At 43.3% G+C, this 22,690-nt stretch overlaps 1 protein-coding gene across 1 annotated transcript in view; it reads left to right on the top strand.

Annotated features, from left to right (window-relative positions):
• NCAPH2 (non-SMC condensin II complex subunit H2) overlaps positions 1-9,580 on the top strand; it is a 91,587-nt gene extending 82,007 nt beyond the window's left edge. Inside the window, exon 21 of the mRNA XM_077472760.1 lies at positions 8,711-9,580. Coding sequence (XP_077328886.1) covers positions 8,711-8,845 — 135 coding nt within the window. The 3' untranslated portion in view covers positions 8,846-9,580. The remainder of the gene's footprint in view (positions 1-8,710) is intronic.
• The last annotated feature ends 13,110 nt before the right edge of the window (positions 9,581-22,690 follow it).

The following is a 22,690-nucleotide window of genomic DNA, read 5'->3' as shown; positions in this document are numbered from 1 at the left end:
GCTAGTACACGGGCGTAGGACCCTTTGGTTAAAGGGTTGGTCTGCCGAAGCACCCTGCAAAAACCTACTGTCTAGTTTCCCATTTCATGGGGAGCGACTATTTGTCGGCAATTTGGATAAATACATCAAAACAATTTCCAATGGAAAGAGTTCTCTTTTGCCAGTCAAAAGAAAGTATAAACATCCTTCATTTAAACTGACTTTCTCTTCCACCGTCAAATCGCAGGGTCAGGCCCAGGCTTAAAGGAAGACCTGGAGCCGCAAGACTACAAAGAAGAATACTTAGACTTCTGCATTTCGCAGAAGTCTGGCAGAGGGAAACTCAGGACAGATGGGCTCTCTCCACAGTGACTCTAGGATACAAATGAGAGTTGGGAGTTTCCACCATCTCACTTTCTGAGATCAAACGTTCCCAAGGATCCAGGGAAAAGACAATCCCTGTTTCAAGCATTAGAAAGGGGGGGCGGTCTGGATACTGCCTCCTAAGGTGATACAACTCCATCCCGAATTGTATATAGAAAAAGGGAAATTGGCCCATGGGACTTTAAATGAGTAGATCACTGAGGTCAAAACAGTTAAGTAGAGTAAATTTAAATAGAATTTATTACAGTTCCAAAGACATGAACATAAAGGAACGTAAAATCATCGTCAGTCATAATACATCTTGATACAGTTTGAGAAATACATTTGTATACATAAACATCTTTTGTACTCGACGCGTTTCGCGAGCTCTGCTCGCTTCCTCAGGAGTGGATGTATGCATGGTTGTATTATGGTTGGTTAATCCAAGAAAGCTGATCCCAAATGGAGACTGATCTGTCCGGGAGCTGAAGAGGCGTAACCCGCACCCCCCAATCAGGGACCAAGCTGGGGGCCAACCATGGCAAAAGGAAAGTTAAACCAGGCATGTGTTTGTATTCTGAATTGTCACAATAGTCATACATATGATGACAACCCTGTGTAGTGCCTCTCGTATGTGAGATTATAGTCCAAGTAAAAGAAATTAAGGTTTCAAGCATTAGACCGATTATTGACTCAAGGGGTAATCGTACAGATCCTCACAGAAAAACAAGGTTTCTATTCAAACCTGTTTACGGTACCAAAACCGAATGGAGATGTCAGGCCCATTCTGGATCTATATCGGTTCCTAAAAATTCGCTCATTTCGAATGGAGTCAGTCAGGTCAGTGGTCTCCATCCTACAAGGAGAACATCTGGCGTCCATCGACATCAGGGACGCATATCTGCATGTCCCTATATTTCCTGCTCACCAAAGGTTTCTGCGTTTCGAAGTGTAACAAGGGAACTTTCAGTTCGTGGCCTTACCCTTCGGGCTAGCCACAGCACCATGGGTATTCACAAAAATACTGGCCCCACCTCTAGCCAGGTTGAGGGCACAGGGAATAACAGTGTTGGCATACCCAGACGATCTGTTGTTAATAGACCAGTCAGTTACTCGCTTAAGGCAAAGCTTGCGTATTACCACCAGTTACCTGGAAAGTCTCGGTTGGATCTTCAACCTAGAGAAGTCTTCCTTAAAACCAGTAAGAAGGCTGGATTACTTAGGCCTGATCACAGATACAGCCCAGAAAAGGGTGTTCTTGCCTCCAGCAAAGATCAGCTCCATTCAAGAGCTGGTACGTATGGTCAGGTCAAAACAAATCCTTCAATTCGCCTTTGCATGAGTTTGTTAGGAAAGATGGTAGCTTCATTTGGTGAAGTCCCCTATGCCCAGTTCCATTCAAGACTGTTGCAAAACAGAATCCTCTCTGCTTGGGACAAGACGATCCAAGCTCTGGACTTGCCAATGTGGCTGTACCCAAGAGTGCCTTAAAGTCTCAGTTAAGAATTTGCTTAAAGGGAAATCCTTGACCAATAACCTGGAAAGTACTAAGGACAGATGCCAGCCTCTCAGGCTGTGGAGTGGTACTAGGAGATGACTGTCCAGGAACAGTGGTCAAAACTCAAAAAAGCCCTGCCCATCAACATCCTAGAGATTCGGGCAGTGTATCTGGTTCTGAAAACCTGGACCTCCAGGTTAAAGAATTGTCCAGTCCGGATTCAGTCTGACAGTGCCACGGCTGTGGCCTATATCGGTCGCCAAGGGGGCACCAAGAGTCTCTCAGCTCAGAGAGGTGAACCATGTTCTAACTTGGGCAGAAAGGAATTTCCCATCCCTATGGGCAGTTTCATTCCGGGAGTAGAAAATTGGCAGGCGGACTATCTAAGTTATTCCCAGGGGAATCGTCTCTTCACCCTGAAGTGTTTCGGGAAGTTTGCCAAAGATGGTGGACTCCGGACATAGATCTTCTAGCGTCCAGATTCAACATGAAGTTAGTCAACTTTGTGTCCAGAACAAGGGATCCACTCTCATACGGAACAGATGCGCTGGTAACCCCCATGGGATCAGTTTTCACTGATCTACGCTTTTCCCCCAATTCAGTTGCCCCTTCAACTTCTTTGCAGGATCATGCTGGAAAGAGCGCCGGTAATTCTGGTAGCACAAGAAGGTCATGGTACACAGAGATCGTAAAGATGCCATTGGAGGGTCTTTCGCCTCTTCCACTAAGACCAGACCTGCTAGGGACCGATATTCCATCCTACTTTACGAACGCTAAATTTAACGGCTTGGCTATTGAAACCCACATTCTGAAGAAGCATGGGCTTTCCAGCTCTGTTTTTTCTCAACTTTAATCAATACAAGGAAACCAGTTTCCAGAGATGTATATTATAGAGTTTGGAAAGCTTACCTTTCCTGGTGTGAATCCAAGGGTTGGCACCCTCGGAGATATATTATAGGCAGAATCCTTGCCTTTCTACAATTGGGGCATAGAGATTAATTTGGCCCCAAGTACTATTAAGGGCCAAGTCTCAGCCTTATCGGTTTTATTTCAAAGACCTCTTGCTACACAAGGGGTGATGCGGATTAATCCGCCAGTTAAATCACCTTTAACCCCTTGGCACTTGAATTTAGTTTTGTCAGCGTTACAAAAACCGCCATTTGAACCATTATCATGTTCCTTTAGTCCTTCTGACTAGGAAGCTGATATTTTTGGTTGCTATATACTCAAGGAGTGCTTCAGAATTGGCTGCTCTTTCTTGTAAAGAGCCATATTTGATTATTCATGAGGACAGAGTGATGTTACGCCCTTGTCCAGGCTTTTTTGCCGAAAGTGATTTCAGACTTTCCCAAAACCATGTTCCAGGGAAGAAAAGTCACTACATTGACTTGATGTAGTGAGAGCAGTGAAAATCTATTTTAATGCAACTGCTCAAATTCGTAAGACTGATGTCTTATTTATTCTGCCAGAAGGTCCTAAAAAAAGGACAGGCCGCGTCGAAATCCACTGTTGCTAAGTGGATTCGGCAAGTTTATAATTTAAACGTATGATTTAAGGAGTAAGGTTCCGCCTATTCAAGTTAAGGAACACTCAACTTGGTCTTCGGTCCATACATTCACAAAAATTTACTAAGTGGATGTAAGAAGGAATGAGGATATCGCCTTCGGGCGCAGTGTGCTGCAGGCAGCAGTAGAAGTCCTCAAGGTCTGGGGGTGCCCTACGGTTTGTCTCCTTCCCCCTCAAGTAGCATTGCTATGGGACGTCCAACTAAGTAAATACTTAAGGCTCTGTGTCCTATGATATATGATGAAGAAAATAGGATTTTTATAACCGCTTACCCTTTTCTTGGGGTACATCATAGGACACACAGGTCCCGCCCCTCTTCTTTTATGGGGGGTTTAATTATATTACTTGGCTACAAAAAATGAGTTACTCCTGGAAGGAGGAGGGATTATGTAGGGGAGTCCACTTCCTGTATTGGGTGTGCCAGTGTCAACACCTTAAGGTAGCTATAACCCACTAAGTAAATACTTAAGGCTCTGTGTCCTATGATGTATTCCAAGAAAGGGATTTTACAGGTAAGCGGTTATAAAAATCCTATTTTGTTTTTTTTATATATGTCTATATATTTGCACATTAGCACTGAGGATATTGGAGATTGGTGTGTGGACCCATGCTACTCTTACCACATATTAGGGGTGCACCCAATGGGAAATTTTGGTACCGAAATTGCAAACTGAAAATGCTGAAAAACCAAAACCAAAAATATGTATAATCATATTTGACTTTTTAATTAATATCCTCAATTTAAATTAATATGAATTTATTGTTGGCCTTTATTGGCACCTTTAGTGCAAGAAAGGTCAAGACAAATAGTCTGCAGTCTCTACTAACCATCTCTTGTATCGTGGCCTCAGTCTCTGACCGTCTCTTGTATCGTGGCCTCAGTCTCTGACCTAAGCACACTGCTAATAGTATTCACAAAAATTCCATTTGGTGCACCTCTAGCAGACATAATACAGGAGTTGATCAGAGACTGTAGACATGATACATGAGATCAGTCAGTGCAGCCTCGCCAGTGCCTGTTGGATGCAGCCTCACCAGTGGCCGGATCAAAGCGCCGATCCCCTGCTGTGTCACGGAGCTGAATTTGAATTTCCCTGCTACAGTAACAATGTCCCGCCTCATGTGATCACGTCGCACTGATTCAATGTCCTGCCATTGGATCAGTGTGCTGTCTATCACAGGAGGCGGGACATTGTTACTACGACCGCTTGGACAATTCGGCTCTGAGAGGCAGAGATTGCGGCTCTGAGAGAAAGAGGGTGGGGAGGACTGGGGCATACCAGGATGACACCTCTGCAATGGGCGGCACCAGGGCAGACCTCCGCTCCATTATCAGCATTTTTCTTTTGGCTGCATGCCAAAAACAGTTTTCTTAGGCCGAAATTTGGCTGCACCAACCCCATTATATTGTTTTTGTTGATATTTGCAATAATTAGAGCAGCAGCTGTCCATCAGTGTGTGTATATGTAATGTGTGTGTGTGTGTGTGTGTGTGTGTGTATATACAGTGCCTTGCAAAAGTATTCGCCCCCTTTGAACTTTTCAACCTTTTGCCACATTTCAGGCTTCAAACATAAAGATATAAAATTTTTGTTTTTTGTGAAGAATCACCAACAAGTGGGACACAATTGTGAAGTGGAACGAAATCTATTGGATATTTATTTTAAACTTTTTTAGCAAATAAAAAACTGAAAAGTGGTGCGTGCAAAATTATTCGCCCCCTTTACTTTCAGTGCAGCAAACTCACTCCAGAAGTTCAGCGAGGATCTCTGAATGATCCAATGTTGTCCTAAATGACTGATGGTGATAAATAGAATCCACCTATGTGTAATCAAGTCTCTGTATAAATGCACCTGCTCTGTGATAGTCTCAGGGTTCTGTTGAAAGCACAGAGAGCATCATGAAGACCAAGGAACACACCAGGCAGGTCTGTAATACTGTTGTGGAGAAGTTTAAAGCCGGATTTGGATACAAAAAGATTTCCCAAGCTTTAAACATCCCAAGGAGCACTGTGCAAGTGAACATTTTGAAATGGAAGGAGTATCAGACCACTGCAAATCTACCAATGCCTGGCCGTCCCTCTAAACTTTCAGCTCAGACAAGGAGAAGACTGATCAGAGATGCAGCCAAGAGGCCCATGATAAAAACAAACGGAGGACAATAATAATTATGGATGTAAGTGAGACTTTTATTGATTGTATAAAATAAATGCACTTTTTACTGATTTGGCGCTCTTCTATATATTCTTTTAAGAGGCCCATGATCACTCTGGATGAACTGCAGAGAACTACAGCTGAGGTGGGAGAGTCTGTCCATAGGACAACAATCAGTCGTACACTGCACAAATCTGGCCTTTATGGAAGAGTGGCAAGAAGAAAGCCATTTCTCAAAGATATCCATAAAAAGTCTCGTCTAAAGTTTGCCACAAGCCACCTGGGAGACACACCAAACATGTGGAAGAAGGTGCTCTGGTCAGATGAAACCAAAATCAAACTTTTTGCCCACAATGCAAAAAGATATGTTTGGCGTAAAAGCAACACAGCTCATCACCCTCAACACACCATCCCCACTGTCAAACATGGTGGTGGCAGCATCATAGTTTGGGCCTGCTTTTCTTCAGCAGGGACAAGGAAGATGGTTAAAATTGAGGATAAGATGGATGCAGCCAAATACAGGACCATTCTGGATGAAAACCTGTTGGAGTCTGCAAAAGACCTGAAACTGGGACGGAGATTTATCTTCCAACAAGACAATGATCCCAAACATACAGCAAAATCTACAAAGGAATGGTTCACAAATAAACGTATCCAGGTGTTAGAATGGCCAAGTCAAAGTCCAGACCTGAATCCAATCGAGAATCTGTGGAAAGAGCTGAAAACTGCTGTTCACAAACGCTCTCCATCCAACCTCACTGAGCTCGAACTGTTTTGCAAGGAAGAATGGGCAAGAATTTCACTCTCTCGATGTGCAAAACTGGTAGAGACATACCCCAAGCGACTTGCAGCTGTAATCGCAGCAAAAGGTGGCTCTACAAAGTATTAATGCAAGGGGGCCGAAATAATTTTGCACGCCCCACTTTTCATTTTTTTATTAGTTAAAAAAGTTTCTAAAATCCAATAGATTTCGTTCCACTTCACAATTGTGTCCCACTTGTTGGTGATTGTTCACAAAAAATAAAAATGTTATATCTTTATGTTTGAAGCCTAAAATGTGGCAAAAGGTTGAAAAGTTCAAGGGGGCCGAATACTTTCGCAAAGCACTGTGTGTATGTGTGTGTATGTATGTATGTGTATGTATGTGTGTGTGTGTGTATATATATATATATATATATATATATATATATATATATATATATATATATATATATATATATATATATATATATATATATATATATATATATATATATATATATATAAATAAATTACATACAAAACCCTCCAGAAGTAAAGTCTAGTCTGGTCCTGGGCTAAAACTGTAAACGGCTTTGGCAATTTCTTCCATGTGACTGTGTGTGGTTAGCACTCTCATCTAGCAGTAAAAAGGGTCGCTGGTTCGAATCCCAACCACGACACTACCTGCCTGGAGTTTGCATGTTCTCCCTGTGCCTGCGTGGGTTTTCTCCGGGTACTCTGGTTTCCTCCCACACTCCAAAGACATGCAGGTAGGTTAATTGTCATCTGTCCAAAATTGGCCCTAGTATATGAATGGGGACCTTGGATTGTGGGCTCCTTGAAGGTAGGGACCAATGTGAGTGTGCAATGTACAAGGATAGGGACAATTGTAGACACTCAGGTTGAACTGGATGGACTGGTGTCTTTATTCAACCTTACTAACTATGTAACTATGTTTGAACACATTTTAGATTTGTAGACCTCTTGAGATTTTGAGGCATTCATTTGTCAAAATGACCATAATTTCGGTTTCGCCTAGGCACGACAACCGTCACAAACCAACAGGAATGTCAGCGCTCAGTGAGTTGAAATGAAAATCTCTCAGTAGCAGCAATGAAAAACTGACAAGTTTATTCAGTGGTGTTCATAGGAAAACAAAAATCCACATGCCAGTTCAGTGATCTGGATAATAGGAGAGGGGTATTGAATGAATTAAGAGCTGACTATCGCTGGGGGTCCACAGATGGATAGAACCTGGCAATAAGGGAGGCGCCAATACCCCTCCTGCACTGAGCCAGTCAAAGGACCCACCCACACGTCTGTCACCAGCATGCTAAGCAGCCCAAAGGAGGGGGAGGCTGCGGTTAACTTTTGAGAGAGAGCATGTGCATGAAACGCGTCCTCGCGGCAACCAAGCAGCTTGTGGTTCACGCTGGTTTCCAAGTCCATCCAGCCACCACAGCCTCGACCGACGTTGTACGCCAGCCACACATCATCAGTACGAGTCTTGCCTGGCTCTGGTTTCCCCCCCTCCCTGCTTCCAGATCTGGATCAGGGTATTTGCTCCAGACATCCTGAAGCAGCCACACGCCTGCCCATAGATCACTATGAGAGAGTGGCTTCACCTCATTCCCAGTCGACACACCAGCTGACTCGTGGAGAACGGCATTCCTCCTCCTCGTGGACTGCAGCGCCCCCCCCCTTTGTCACTGGCATGCTTAGCTGGCCAGAGAACACTGGTGAGTGGGTCCTTTGTCCGACTCAGTGTGTCAGGGGTATTGGTGCCAGGTTCTATCCATCTGTGGACCCCCTGCGATACTGTAAGCTCTTTTAATAAATTCAATATCCCTCCTATTATCCAGATCACTGCACTGGCATGTGGATTTTTGTTTTCCTATGAACACCATTGAATAAACTTGTCCGTTTTTCATTGCTGTTACTGAGAGACTTATTTTCATTTTAAACCATTAAGCGCTGTCATTCCTTGGTTTTTGTATTGCTGTCATCCATATCTTCCAGTTATGGTATTGTCCAACTGTACTGGGTATAGTTCCCACTGAATTAACTGATTTCATTCACATCCTCGCATGAGCCATAGTTTAGAACTGGTGTAACATTCACAAACCAAACTAGTACTGTTCCCCTCTACGGACAGATTATCCATTAAGTAAAATATTTCAATACAGCTGAGAGTCTGTTTAAATGTGTAAAGTAACAGAGGCACAAACTACTGTGAAAATATGGATATGGATTTTACAACAAACCAGTGTGTATGTGTTCCAACCCATTTTTATTAAATGTTTGTCATATTGTGGATCTGTTACTCTCAGGTCTTTCAGTTTATTTCATTGTTGGATGAATATTGCAAAAGTGAAAACCTTTCCTTTTTTTTTTTTTTATCCCCCCACCAGGCCAATGATTACACAGTAGAGGTGTCTCAAAAGCCAGGGCTCTATGAAGGTGTAGATACGATGGCTTTGCGACTCCTAAGTCAACAAAAGGCTCATGAAAGATTCAAGACGTACACAGCTCCATCTCTATCCTAGAATTGACCACAAGTCTCCTCCCGTCAATTCAGCAGTGACAAGTTCATCCTTTTGACAATAGAACACATTTTACCAAGATGAAGTCCAGTCATACCTTTTAATCACTTGGCTGCCAGGAAAAAAGAAACATAAATGCCAACTGGGTTGTTAAGTGGTGTTGACATGAGGGCTTGTATACAGAGCAAAATGCATGCCTACAACTGTTGCAAAATGGACAACTCTTTTGACTTGCTAAAATGCAAATTTTGAGAATTTTACTTTATTCGGAAGACATCTCCTTTGAATACGTGCACTATCCACCTCAGCCTACTCTTTACCGTTGTGATCAAGTTTTCAGTAGATTATGCTTACAAGAAATACACTTCAATGTGCTCCCTGCCTAGAGCTACTTTGCATTGAAATCTTCTAGTTCTGTGTTCTCACACTTACACCTAACTTTATTATATTGGAAAACCGTTGGCTGTTGAGTTTATGCTGCACATATACAAGCGGGAAGAGTGTAACACTATACTGTGTGCCTCTTGGCAGGCCCATGCAGCCAAGATCTCAGAAAGCAGTGTTTCAGCTACGTAAAGCCTAATGCAAACAGGATCAAAATGGGATGAAGGGGAGGTAGTGTCATGGATGGTGCCTTTTTAATGGTTTTATTCTATCAATATTCTGTACATATATATATATTTTAAACTTTTGTATAGTCTGAATTTTTATATGTATAAAATGTATCTGTACACTGTTTGTGCATTTCTTGTAGGTTGTGAATTTTTCTGAACTCCCAAGGGTTTCTCTGTGGCCATTTTGAAAAATGAAACACAATCTAAATTCTAATATGACATAGGGGATTGGCACTGCTGAACTAACAGTATTTTGAATGGCATTTAGGACAAGGTTACCTACAAATATTCCACTTTAATTATTTAAGATCACAGTTGCAGAATTTGTTCTTCTAGGTATGAAGGTCAATGAAAGAGTTCTGACCATGCAAGTCAGGCGTTTTGGTTTGTTTATATTTTTTGTGATTGAGAGGAACGTGTTCTCTGATAGCTTGCCTTACAATTGAAAATATAGTTTGTTTTAATATATATAATTTTGTAAATATTTTTAATATCTGCATACGGGCAGCCATATTTTCTGACCAGATATGCAAGCATTGATTCCTGCTTAGCACTTCCTGTACAGTGGATATGCCTTAAGCCTCCTTAATATACTTTTATTTGAAAACTGCCTTTTTTAAGTGGTATTGCATAAAAACGGCCACTTTATTAAGTAGTATTGTCTGCATAAATTCAGTTTTCTAAATGTTGTAAGAAAATACACATTGGCTTATTTACATCAATGGTTCTGCATGACCAAATCAGTTTAAAAAATGCATATTTGTAATGCTTTTTTTTTTTTTTTTGGTAATGCAAAAGCTCCATCTCTGCATGTTTGCAAGTCTGTCTGGTTAAAACGGTGCACTCTCTGATTTTAGATTTTCATAGCTTTTATCAGAGGTGTTTAAGCTGGCCAATATATGTCTTAAAATGTGTCTGATAATTCAAGCCCTTGGTTACCCTGCAAGCACCACCTGACTCAAAAAAATATATAAAATCAATTTAAAAACAGATGCAGTCACTGTTCAGGTATTGGCTGGCAGTTGAGATTTCTCCATCTACAATGTTTAGTGTGGATGGAGGTATCAATTCATTTTTCCTGCCCAGCCTATGGAATGATGCATGGCTACATATCTCCACTACAAGACACTGTACAGTATCTGCACCCTAAAAGTACACTTTAGGTGCTCCTTCAGTTTGTCACACAGTGGTCATTGATCGCAGAAGAAAAGTGCTGTGTGGCGCAGATTGTTTTCTTTTTCCACAGTATTTCTTTGCATTTTTATTTTTTTTAAATCCTCAAATAATAAATTTACTACTATTTTTGCACATTTTTTTCCCCCCTAAGTATAATGTACAATTGCTAGTGCAATTGAGGCACATTGCCCATGCCAAGTCCTGTTAAATATTCTGTTGATTTCCCAGAATGTGTTTATAAAATCTATACTGGATCCTCATTTTAATTCTTGTAATAATATTTAAATATTGTGCTATTGATTGCATTTTTTAATCAAGATTTATTATAAAAAAGTACATACAGTATTGCAAAATGGACAGCATCTGATATAAGGTACATAATGATTACATACACAGTGGGGGTGTACAGTATCCAAAGTTGATTAATCGTAGCCCCCTTGAGTAAGTCAAGGGGGTATCATATAAACAGTATACCAGGACCCACCATGTGGCTATCACTTTAGGGATATACCTATTGACACCATCTTTATGGATGTTCCTAAATAAAGTATGCCTCTTTTCCATTATAAGAATAGTAAAGAAAAGAGACAAGAAAGGGAGCAGATAAAGTAAAGGAGTGGGGGGGGGGGGGGTGGGGGTAGAGGAAATGGTGAAGAGGAAAGATGGGGAGGGGGGCCTATCTGCTTCAGTCTAAATACGTTCAGTCACAGTTTTTATACCAATGTGTTACACAAGTTGAGACATAATTTCCGCATAAGTGGTAGTATATTTGAAGGCAATCCAGCAGGACCATATCTTTTTTGCAAGATCAGATTTGCCTCTAAGAGAGAGGTTTATGTCCTCCATGTGATAGCTATTGTCTACGTTTTAGTAACGATCAATGTAGCGTCAGGCTGGTCCTTGTCTTCCAAAATTGTGGAAAGAGGATTTTTGTGGCGTTACTGATCTTTTGTAAGGTCCCACTGGTTTACCTGTACAATGAAATGGAACAAACCATGGATCATTGGGTACTTCCCAGCCTTGGATTTCTCGAATCCAGTATAGAATAGTAAGCCAGAATGGCCGTATCCTTGGGCAATACCACCAGATGGCATGGGTTGCCCTCTCTCCACAATCCCTCCAGCACAAAGGTGAAATTTGTTGGAAAACCTTTTGTGACAGCAGGGGAGTGTAGTGCCATCTGGTCAGAAGTTTGTAGGTCACATTGGCCATTTTTGAAGCCCCAGAGGAGGTATGGGTCAAAGTGAGAATGTTGGATTTTTTTTTTGGCCCGGGGTCAGCTTTTAGGAGGTCAAGTTCCCAGTTGCGGATCAACGTAGAAGTTTTAGTAGAGGATAGTGATAGCAAAGCATGATAGAAATGGGATTCTCTATTGGTTGAACATCGGAGAATTCGGCTTCCAGAGGGGTTAGCTCCATGAAGGATCGTAAGGATTTTGGAAACAAGTTGACAAAGGCCACTTATTGTTGGTGATTCCATTGATCCATATAAGAAATGATGGGCCACTTACCTGGTGCAAAAGGGTTTTAGTCCCCCAGATTTCAAGAGTGAATCTGGAAGTCCATGTTTCCTGGTGGAAAATAATTATGACCAGTCAAAGACATCAAAGGTTAATTATATGGCCAGCCGTGAGCCTTACACAAAGAGTCCCAAGCCATAAGAGAGGGAGATGTGTGTCAAGTGTTTCTGTATTTCCTTGGTATCCACAGTTGAGGCGGGAGATCAGTTCAACTGAGCTCCGCTTCCAGGGCTACCCATAGTTTAGTGTCCTTACAGTATTTCCAGTCAGAGAGCCTGGCAAATATTATTGAATGGAAATACAGTCTAAAGTCCGGTAGTGCCAGGCCTCCTTCTCTTTTAGATCTAATAAGTAGAGATCTAGGAAGTCTGGGACTTTTCCTGTTACAAACATATTTATTGGTTATGGAATTTAGTAGCGTGAAAAAGCCTAATGGGATTCCAAACGGTATCATTTGGAGCATAAACGGTACCCTAGGTAGCAAGTTCATCTTGACTATCCCAATCCTTCCCCAGCCAAGAGTGGGCAAGTTGGGACCATTTCTGTACCTCTGACTGAATTGCTTTGAGAAGGGGTATGAAATTTGTGCAAAAGAGAATGGCAGGATTTGGTGTGAGATATATGCCTAAATATTTAATTTTCCTTGCCTGCCAGTTAAAAGGGGAAGGTCTGTTTCAAAGGTGTTGCGGTACATGTGGGGATAGATATATTAAGGATTTCTGGTTTTGTCATGTTAATTTTAAAATTAGATAATGCTATATGTTGAAAGTTCAGACATAAGGTTTGGAATTTAGTAATTAGGGGTTGCTGTATGTAAAATAAAATATCTGCATATGCAGAATATTTCTGTTTCGTATGACCTATAACTATTCCGTGGATACTCCGGCTTTTGTCTAATAATGGAGAGGAAGGGTTCTAAAGCGGGTGAAAATAAAGTTGGAGAGAGGGGGTAGCCCTGGTGTGTGCCGTTATGTAAAGTGAAGGGTTCACCTTAGTGTTCCGGTTATTCACAATTGAGCTGTGGGTTGTTAGAGTAGGGAATTACTGATTCCCAGGTGGGACAACGTTGCCATGAGAAACTCCCAGTCCACACTATCAAATGCCTTTTCAGCATCAGTAGAAAGGTGGGCTGGGAGGTTCCACGCACATATGCCATCCGAGAAAGAGTACGAAGGGAGTTATCTCGGGCCTCCCTGCCTAGGATGAATCCTGTTTGATCTTTTGATATCCACTGTGGGAGCAGTCTATTAGCAATAGCTTTAGGCTGGCCATAAATTCTACAATTTTCTTCTATAGATTTCCTTTAGATTTACCAAAACCATATTTAATATGAGGTCAAATCTGAACACTTTCAGTTTGTGTGCAATCAGGCAGGCCCTTGTACTACACAGTTGAAGGTAAATCTAAAGGAAATTGAATAAGAAAATTGTATGGCGTATGGCCAGCTTTAGTCTGGGCAGGTTGTTGCGATCCAAGTAGTCACTAATGAGTTTCGACCTAACTTCCCTATTGGTGACAGATTGTTGGACGTGATAAAGGTGTTGGTAGAACTCTCTAAACTTCTTGGCATGTCATACACCATAACCCCGGAGCAGTTTTTAATGTTGGCTATGAAAGAAGCAGATTTCCATTGTTGCAAGGAGCGTGCTAATAACTTACTGGGCTTATTTCCCCATTCGTAGAAACTCTGGGCTATTAGACGGTCTCGTGGTTTCTGTTATAGATGAATGAGAGATTTCAGCTCCTCCCTTCTCTCGGTCAAAGTGTGGAAAAGTGCCAGTGACTGTGTTGCTGTTCTAGTTGCTTAACCTCATTCATTTAGTCTGTTGGTGTGTGTGGTCTCTTTTCTTCCTGGCTCCTAATTAAATAAGTTTACCTCGGATATGAGCCTTTTGGGCTTCCCATAGCGTTCCTGGTGAAATCTCGGGGTCCGAGTTATCTCTGAAGTAGAGTGCCAATTTTTCTGCTATCATTTTTTTCATCTAATTCCTCAGTGATGGGTTCTTCATTCAAATTCCAGGTTGTAGGTTTAAGTGGCAAGGACAGTACTTTGATGGTAAGTAATATTGGCATGTGGTCTGCTATGGGGGAAGTTTTTATGGCCGATTTCACAAGTAATGGTAAGTGTTGATGGTCAATTAGAGACAAATCAATTCTGGAATAAGTTTGATGGACTGGTGAATAGTGAGTGAAATCTCGTTCCCGTGGGTGCGTAATCCTCCAGGAGTCCATTAGTTGCAAATCATGCAGTTGTTTGCGGATAGATTTCAGGCGTTTGTGATATATTAGAGCTGCCCCTGGAGGTGTCCTGGACAGGTTCCAGGGGTACATTAAAGTCGCCTGCGAGGAGAATGCGCTCGCAGGAAAAGTCACATAATGTTTTAAGTGTTGAGGCTATAAAACTTGCCTGGTCGCGGTTAGGAGGTTATAGAGTAGCCAGGTTCCAGGGCATGCTCCCTAAGGTACCTTTCAAAAACAAAAAATGCCCGACTGGGTTGCTTAGTATGGACTCCAGCGTGAATGCGGTTCCCCTGCATAGTCCAGAGGCCACCCCCTTAGCTTTATGGATATCAGAAAGACTGTGATACCACGTGGGCTATTGGTGGGAATACGATTTTACTGGAGTCGTATGTGTAAGATGGGTCTCCTGGAGGAAGATCACGTCTCCTCACAGGTGACCCAGTTCCCTATATAAGTTGTGTTTTCCTAGGGGCCATGGAGACCTCTAACATTAAAAGGAAAGTAAATTTATTGTGGCCATGGGAACGTAAGGAACCGTGAACACAGTTGCAGAAAAAAATGCAGGCTCGAGGCAGACATGATTTGGGTGGAACGGGATGGAGGTAAGAGAGCGAAAGGAAAAAAAAGTTAGTTAGAAAAATATATTGTACATATCGCGAGCCATCTGGGGACGACTACATGTGCATGCATATACTTGCAGTGTGAGAATAGGGTGCTCATAAGGCCCGTCATCCCGAAACCCACCGCTACGCAAGGGGCAGGGGCACAGGACACTGAACCGAACAGCCCCTGATACATAGGGGATGGAGGAACCTGGGCATCCAGACACGAACCGCACAGGGGGTCTGAGATGCGTCTCGATGCCCTGGCATCATGCAGTGACTCTCAGCATTTAGCTAAAGTGAGAGAGTAAACCAATAACAATAACTAAATATCCAACATTAACGAAAAAAAACGGTTACCGAACATATTGCACAAACATCACATGGAGCCCTATGCCTAAAGTGGAGAATGCGGGACATAGACCAGAACCTACTGCAGTTCTCAGAATAGACTAAGTGCAGGGCACTTATTGAACATTGTCACTAGGGTAACTTTGACCAGCTAAGGCAACCATCCTAGAACAGTGATGTATGTGGTATACTTGCTGTCGAGGGCTCTCCATCTCCGACCGGAGGTGGAGGTGAAAATCTTGGTGCGGCTGACCCGGGACTCAGGGTGAGCGGAGGTTACGGGAGGGGAGGAACGGTGTTTGCGATCCACCTTCTGCCATTTCTGCTCAGAATTACCCAGCAAGGGCGGGATGATATCTTGCCAGCCAGGAAGTTCAGGAGTGGATATGTTCAAGTCCATGCAGAATTTCTCCGGATCCTCCGGGAATCGAAGGACGGCTGTGTTGCCGTCCGCGTTTGCAATTAAAGCTGCAGGGAAGCCCCACCTGTACCTGATAGAGGCCGCTTGCAGCAATTCCGTAAGGGGGCGTAGAGCCCTAAGCCTATCCAAAGTCTCTTTGGCAAGGTCTGCAAAGTAGAGTGTGGCGCCATCAAAATCCAATGGTGCAGCTTCTCTGGCCTTCTGCATAATGAGCACCTTGTCAGGGTACTGATGGACCCTGCATATGACATCCCGCGGGGTATCCGTGGTGAAATTGTGGGGCGCAGGGCCCTGTGAACCCTGTCAATTCGGGATCGTTAAAAATACCTCTGACAGAGGGGAGGAGGTCGTCATCCCTGGTCGCTTCGGGGAGGCCTCTGATCCTAATGTTGTTGTGCCTATTACGGTTCTCTTGGTCCTCTATTTTATAGAGAGCCATCCTGTGCGCTATTGCAAGTTGACGAATAGTTCTTTCCAGAGTCCTGGTGGCGATCCAGCCGCTGTTTGGTTTCCTCGACTCTGAGCAAAACTTGAGACAGGTCTGAGTGAACCGCGGGCACCTCCTTATTACCTGTTTGAGGTTCATCAACATGGAGTCTAGGTCCGCCTTTGTCGGCAAGTCACTCACCAGGGTTGCAACTCCTAAGTGTCTAAGGCCGGTGCTTTCCTCCCCGAGGAGTCAGGCGAGCGATGTCTGCATTCCCGCCTGCTCTGGGAGGCGGGGCTTATCCCCAAAAGTGTGCCATGCAGAGAGCAGCCTAGGCCACCCTGGTCCTCCATTTTGTCCGGTCCCATGGAGAGGTATCGTTTAATCAAGCCGGTTGAGGTGCCATTCTCTTCCCCATCCTCGGGTAGTGTAGCTGTGATGTTTGTGTCGGTAAAGGCTGATAATTTTGTGCCGGAGCTCAAAGGAGACACGTCTGCACTATTGCATTGCCGAAACCACGCCCTCGCAATATATTCTTTTTATGAATGTTTTTATTAAGTCTTTTTCACTGCAAAATGTCTTGGATGACTGTTTCCCTACAGTTATCTAACAACGGTATGCATTGGTAGCCTTGTTTAGTCTGTCAAACTTGAATTGTAGTCTGTTTCCCTTTTTTTGAGATTTTCCTCACAACCTGTCAGGACTGCAAGTGATGGAACATCTCTCAAATGGGGACACAGTCAAAACAAACTTTAAACACTGGAGTACCAATCTGTATTCAAATCAATAATATACTCGCTAATGCCCTTTCACCTGTGTATTTACCACTGTGCTTCCAGCAAAAGAACCCTTCCCCACTAAGCAGCCACTTAAAATAATGTGTAATTTCTGTATATTTGTTCCTATTATAAATAATTGAAACACGTGGCGCTAAACCAAGTGACTATTACACCACTAAATATTATACTACAAAGTGCATCAAATATAGCTCAAAAAAATTGTATACATAAAAAAATCATTAATAGTAAATAAATATTAAATAAAAAATAACCCAGTGAATAAGTGATAGTTCACACTATACAGTTAAACACTCCTCAGGGAGTATTGCAGAGCATATGCAGTGTTCATACAAGGTTGCAAAAGTCAGTGAGTCTCCAAAACATATTTCACTTTAACAAGCAATATTGATCAGTGTTTTTTTTCTCTCTCAAACCGCCTTTCCTTCACCACACCGCTGTGAAATGTGATTCCTCTCCCCCTTATGTGAATTAACTCACCGACTAAATCAGCCTCACACTCAACGTGTTTGGCAGGAAAGCACTTTCCAAACCCTTTTTGCGGGGATGTGGATGACAGGTATACAATCCTTCACTTCAGTGGGAGAAAAGCTGACCCAATTGACACTTTCATAGACCGTGCTCTCATGAAATAGAAAAAAAGGAAATGCTCCCATAGCGTGATATCGTAAAAAAAAGTTTAATCACACATAAGAAGATCCTCTTAAGGTTACACTCCTATTTAAAAACTTGTAACCACGCCAAATAAGTCAAGCCACAGGAAAAGCTGCAAAAAATGTATTTTCTCTTCCCCTGATGGGACCAGAGCATTAGGGGGAGAGCTGTGCTGTACCCACCTTACATTACCCCTCACCATGGGGGAGACGGAGGGTCCCGCTATTATACCGCTGAAAGTTTGTTACTGTGGCTGTATTTATTTTCTTTTTTTTTACACGTTTGTGCCTCACTGCAGGAGACTCTAAAGGCCCCCCTGTTAGGTCTGGGACCCGAAAAACACTGCACTCGGGCGCCACAAACATTTTAAATAAAACAGGGGTGGAATTTTTCGGAGGGCAGTGCCTAACACTGGTGCCGTGAAACATCCACTGACTAATGGCAGATAAATATAGCTGTGTCAGTCTCTCCTCTGCTGATGAGGAAACCAGCTGCGTGGGCTGTGGGACACGTATGGGTTGCAAAACTAGCACTTTTCCAGCACTAAGCTGAACTGTATAGCAATTTAAAAAAAGTATTGACTATTTTCAGCTATTTAATGCAATGTGTTTGGCGCCTCTTTTTTGGCAGGCATATTCCTATGTACAAAAACAGAAGAAAGAGACCACAAAAGAGTAAAGGTTTCACCCCCACCCATTGAGATTTCAAGCTGTATTTCCACGCTGTCTTCCTCGCCTGCATTCCCAATTATGGCAACTCAAGGTGAACCATTAGAGCAAATTGTCGGTGCAGCTGCCTCTCACATCTCAGCACTTGCATACGTGACTGAAGAAACCCTTTCCTCACTCCAGGGTCTGGAAGAAAGACTAGCGGCTTTAATCGCATCCTCCATTCAAATGGATAGGAAACGTACTAGGTCCCTGCTTCAGCTTTACAATGGGAACAGTGGGCACACAATGAGGTTTTACTATCAATCAATCAAGAGGAGCTTACTGATGATTCTTCTACTGAGGAAACAATGGTAGATGAACCTTTTTTTTAGTGTCTCAATCTGAAAAATTGCTGATACAAACTCTTAGCCCTTGTACACACGGTCGGAGATTCCTTCGGAATGTGTCCTATCAGACCGTTTTGTCGGATATTCCGACTGTGTGTGGTATGCATCGGACTGTTTACGTCAGAATATCCGTCGGACCAAATTTTCCAACTTGCTGGAAATATTTTCCGACAAACTGCTCCAATCAGACATACTCTGATCATGTGTAGAGAATTAAGATCGGACAAAGTGCCACGCATGCTCAGATCAAATTCCTACATCAAAGCTATTGGCTACTAGCCTGAACGTAGTCCCATCGTAACAAAATTACGTCATCACGTTCTGAAAGATCGGATTTTCCGACAACTTTGTCCGACCGTGTGTATGCAACCGTTTCAGACAAAATCTGACCGATTTGGTTGTCGGAATCTCCGACCATGTGTACAAGGGCTTACAGAGATGGTTCGTTCCTCTTTCATGCTGCCTCTAACAGAGTCTCATGAAAACGTGGCCTCTTCCTTAGGTTCCTTTAAAACTTTCCCATCCTTTGCATGCGTTTCCTGTGCATGCATTACTTGAACAGCTTATTTTTTCGAAATGGGATAAACTGGATAAACATTTTCTCTCTCCTAAGAGGTTCTCAATTCTCTATCCTCTGGAGGAGAAATTCTCCAAAAAATGGAAAGTACCAGCAATTGATGCTGCAGTTTCCAATGTGAATAATAACAACTTGTTCCAGCAGATAAGAAGTTGGAATCCCTGCTAAAGTCTGTTTTTTTCATAGCAGGTGCTATCACCCGGCCCGTAGTTGTTGTGATAGGCATCTGCCAATCCCTAAGGGACCAATTCAAACAGGCCCCCTTGGAGAGCTTCCTACACAACTAGCTCAAGATTTGGCTGAATTACCTAAGGCATTATGTTTTGCCATAGGTACCATTAAAGACTATTCACCAGGCATCCCGCCTCACGCTTATGCTTGTACATATGTGCAGAACCCTGTGGTTGGAAAATTGGTCAGCTGAAACACCATGTAAGAACCTCCTAACTGGGTTCCCCTTTCATGGGGAGTGACTATTTGGAGAAGACTTGGATAAATATATCAAGACAATTTCTGCTGGGAAAAGTACTTTTTACTAGTCAAGAGAAACCCCTGCGGCACAGGCTTTCACCTCTAGGCATTGGCGATGGCCACCGCTGTCAGACTCTGGAGGAAAAGGAAATCCAGAACAAATGGGTCATCTCCACAGTAACGTGGGGATACAACCTGGAATTTTGAGACTTTCCACTGTCTCATTTCCTAAGACCAAGCGTCCCCAAAGATCTAGAGAAAAAAAAAATCTGTTTCAGGCATTAGAGCGATTAATATCTCAAGGGGTGATCATACCGATCCCCACCAAGGAGTAAGGTCGGGGATTTAATTCAAATCTTTTCATGGTACCATCCCACTGAAACCACTGCCTGTGGAAAATAATTCCACATTCTAACCGCACTTGCAGTAAAGAACCATCTACGCAGTTTAAGGTTAAAGCTTTTTTTTTTTTTTTATCCCTGTTGTGGGGTCACCAGTACGGTATTTATGCATTGATATCATATCCCCTCTCAAGAGTCTCCTCTCCAGAAGGAAAAAGTTCAATGCTCGTAACCTTTCCTCATAACTAAGGTCCACCAGTCCCTTTACTAGTTTTGTTGCCCTTCTCTGGACTCTCCAGTTCCAGCACATCTTTCCAGAGGACTGGTGCCCATATGCCAAATGAGGCCGGACCAGAGTCTTGTAGAGTGGGAGAATTATTGTTTTATCTCTTGAATGAATCCCCTTTTTAATGCATGCCAATATTCTGTTTGCTTTGCTTGCAGCAGCTTGGCATTGCATGCCATTGCTGAGCCTGTCATCTACTAGGACCCCCAGGTCCTTTTTCATCCTAGATTCCCCCAGAGGTTCTCCCCCTAGTGAGTAGATTGCATTCATATTTTTGCCACCGAAATGCTTTGACATTTTTCTACATTAAATCTCATTTGCCATGTAGTTCCATTAATTTGTTCAGATCTTCTTGCAAGGTTTCCACATCCACCCTGAAGTTTATTGCCCTGCTTAGCATCGTCCGCAAATACAGAGATTGAGCCGTTTACCCCATTCTCCAGGTTGTTTATGAATAAATTAAATAGGATTGGTCCCAGGACAGTACCCCACTTTCCTCCCCGGACCATTCCGAGTACTCCCCATTTATCACTATCCTCTGAACTCGCCCTTGTAGACAGTTTTTAATCCATGTACTCACCCTATGGTCTATGCTGACAGACTTTTGTACAGTAAACGTTTATGGGGAACTGTATCAAATGCTTTGCAGAATCCAGATACACCATGTCTACAGGCCTTCCTTTATCTACCTGGCAACTCGCCTCCTCATAGAACGTTTGAGTCTACGCCGATTACTGCTAATGATACCGTTGTCATTAATAAAATCTTGTGTATATATATATAGTCCCTTATCCCTTCCAAGAGCTTGCATACAATTGATGTTAGGCTAACTGGTCTGTCATTCCCAGGGATGTAACTTGGCCCTTTTTTTTTTTTTTTTATATTGGTGCTACATTGGCTTTTCTCCAATCAGCTGGTACCATTCCAGTCAGTAGACTGTTCATAAAAATTAGGAACAATGCTCTGGCAATTACTTGGCAGTTCCTTAAGGACCCTCGCGTGCAAGCCATCTGCTCCCGGTGACTTATTATTGTTAGACTTGAAAAACGTAATTCTTTCCTCTGTTAGCCATGACGGTGCTTCCTGTGACGTCATGAGGATAAACATTGCAGTTTTGTTTACCGAAGCCCCCCTTTCCCTCGTGAAGACTGAGGAGAATAAATTCAATACCTTCGCCATCTCTCCATCCTTAAAACCAGATTCCCTTTATCATTCTTCATGGGACCAATATGAACTGACCTCCCTTTCTTACCATTTATGTACTTAGTGTCCTGCTCCTGTAGGTGGTGTCATCAAACCCATCGCAAAAAAACATTTTTTCTCTTTCGTTCTCTGACAGACACAGCATCCTCATCTTGAGCTTAGGGTTATATCGCCCCTTTGGGAGAGGACCAGGCAGAAAGTGTTAAAAACAGAAACACTTACACAGTACTGCCCAGGGGGCGTTCCTACTGGCTATAACACCTCACATTGTGTAGTCTAGTGTAGGAGAAAGACCTGGCTGCCGGTGGGACCATTGGTCCTGGGAATTTTTTTTCTGCATTTTTGATTCCTGTGATCTACAATCAACAGCTGGGCTGGGTGACAGGCTGGATAATATAGATCCTTGTGTCTCCCCAGCCTGGCCATTGAGCGTGACCTGGCCCTAGCTACGCGCTGGGTCCGCCATAACATGCCCCGTCTGGTCCAGGGGCAGGCGGTGAGCTATCTGCTCCGGGGCACACATATGACCGGGCTACTACTGTCTCTGTCACAGTGTGCCATGGCTGGCAGCCACCCCGTACTGCTCGGGTGATCGGTCTGTCTGTGAAATGCATCCAGCAGTCCCTGCAGGAGGGGTAAGTATGGTTCCACCTTTCTCAGCAGTATGGGGCAGCTGGGCATTCCCTGGGAGGTCGACTAGGGGGTCTCTTACTCTCCCTTTCTTCTCTCCCTGTCCCTTCCCTCCTCCCCATGCTATGGGCCGCTGTGTGACTGTGCACATACCTGGCCGGGGGCTCCGGGTCCTGGCAGGGGCTGCATTGGGTGTCCACTCTTCCTCTTCCCTGTTTCTGGGCCATGGTGGGGTGTTTGTGCTGTGTGTGACATGTGGGGAGGCCGCCGCGAGCTCCATGGCCATTTTCCTGGGGCCGCGGCCATTTTTTTTGTAGACACAGCCAGTTTTTCCCTTTCAGCCATTTCTGGTAATTCAGCGGCCATTTTCTCAGCTCCCTCAGATGTTTTTGCTGAGGCAGCCATTTTCTAGTAGCCTCAGGTAGTTTTGCCTCTACGGCTGGGTGCTTGTTTCCTTCTAGAACAGCACACTTTTCACACA

The sequence above is a fragment of the Lithobates pipiens genome, unplaced genomic scaffold, assembly GCF_037356315.1.
Source record: "Lithobates pipiens isolate NorthernLeopardFrog02 unplaced genomic scaffold, aLitPip1_a1.2 Scaffold_8, whole genome shotgun sequence".
In the NCBI taxonomy this organism is placed as follows: domain Eukaryota; kingdom Metazoa; phylum Chordata; class Amphibia; order Anura; family Ranidae; genus Lithobates; species Lithobates pipiens.
The sequence above is the reverse complement of the archived record's forward strand: the minus strand, read 5'-3'. Positions and strand labels throughout refer to the sequence as shown.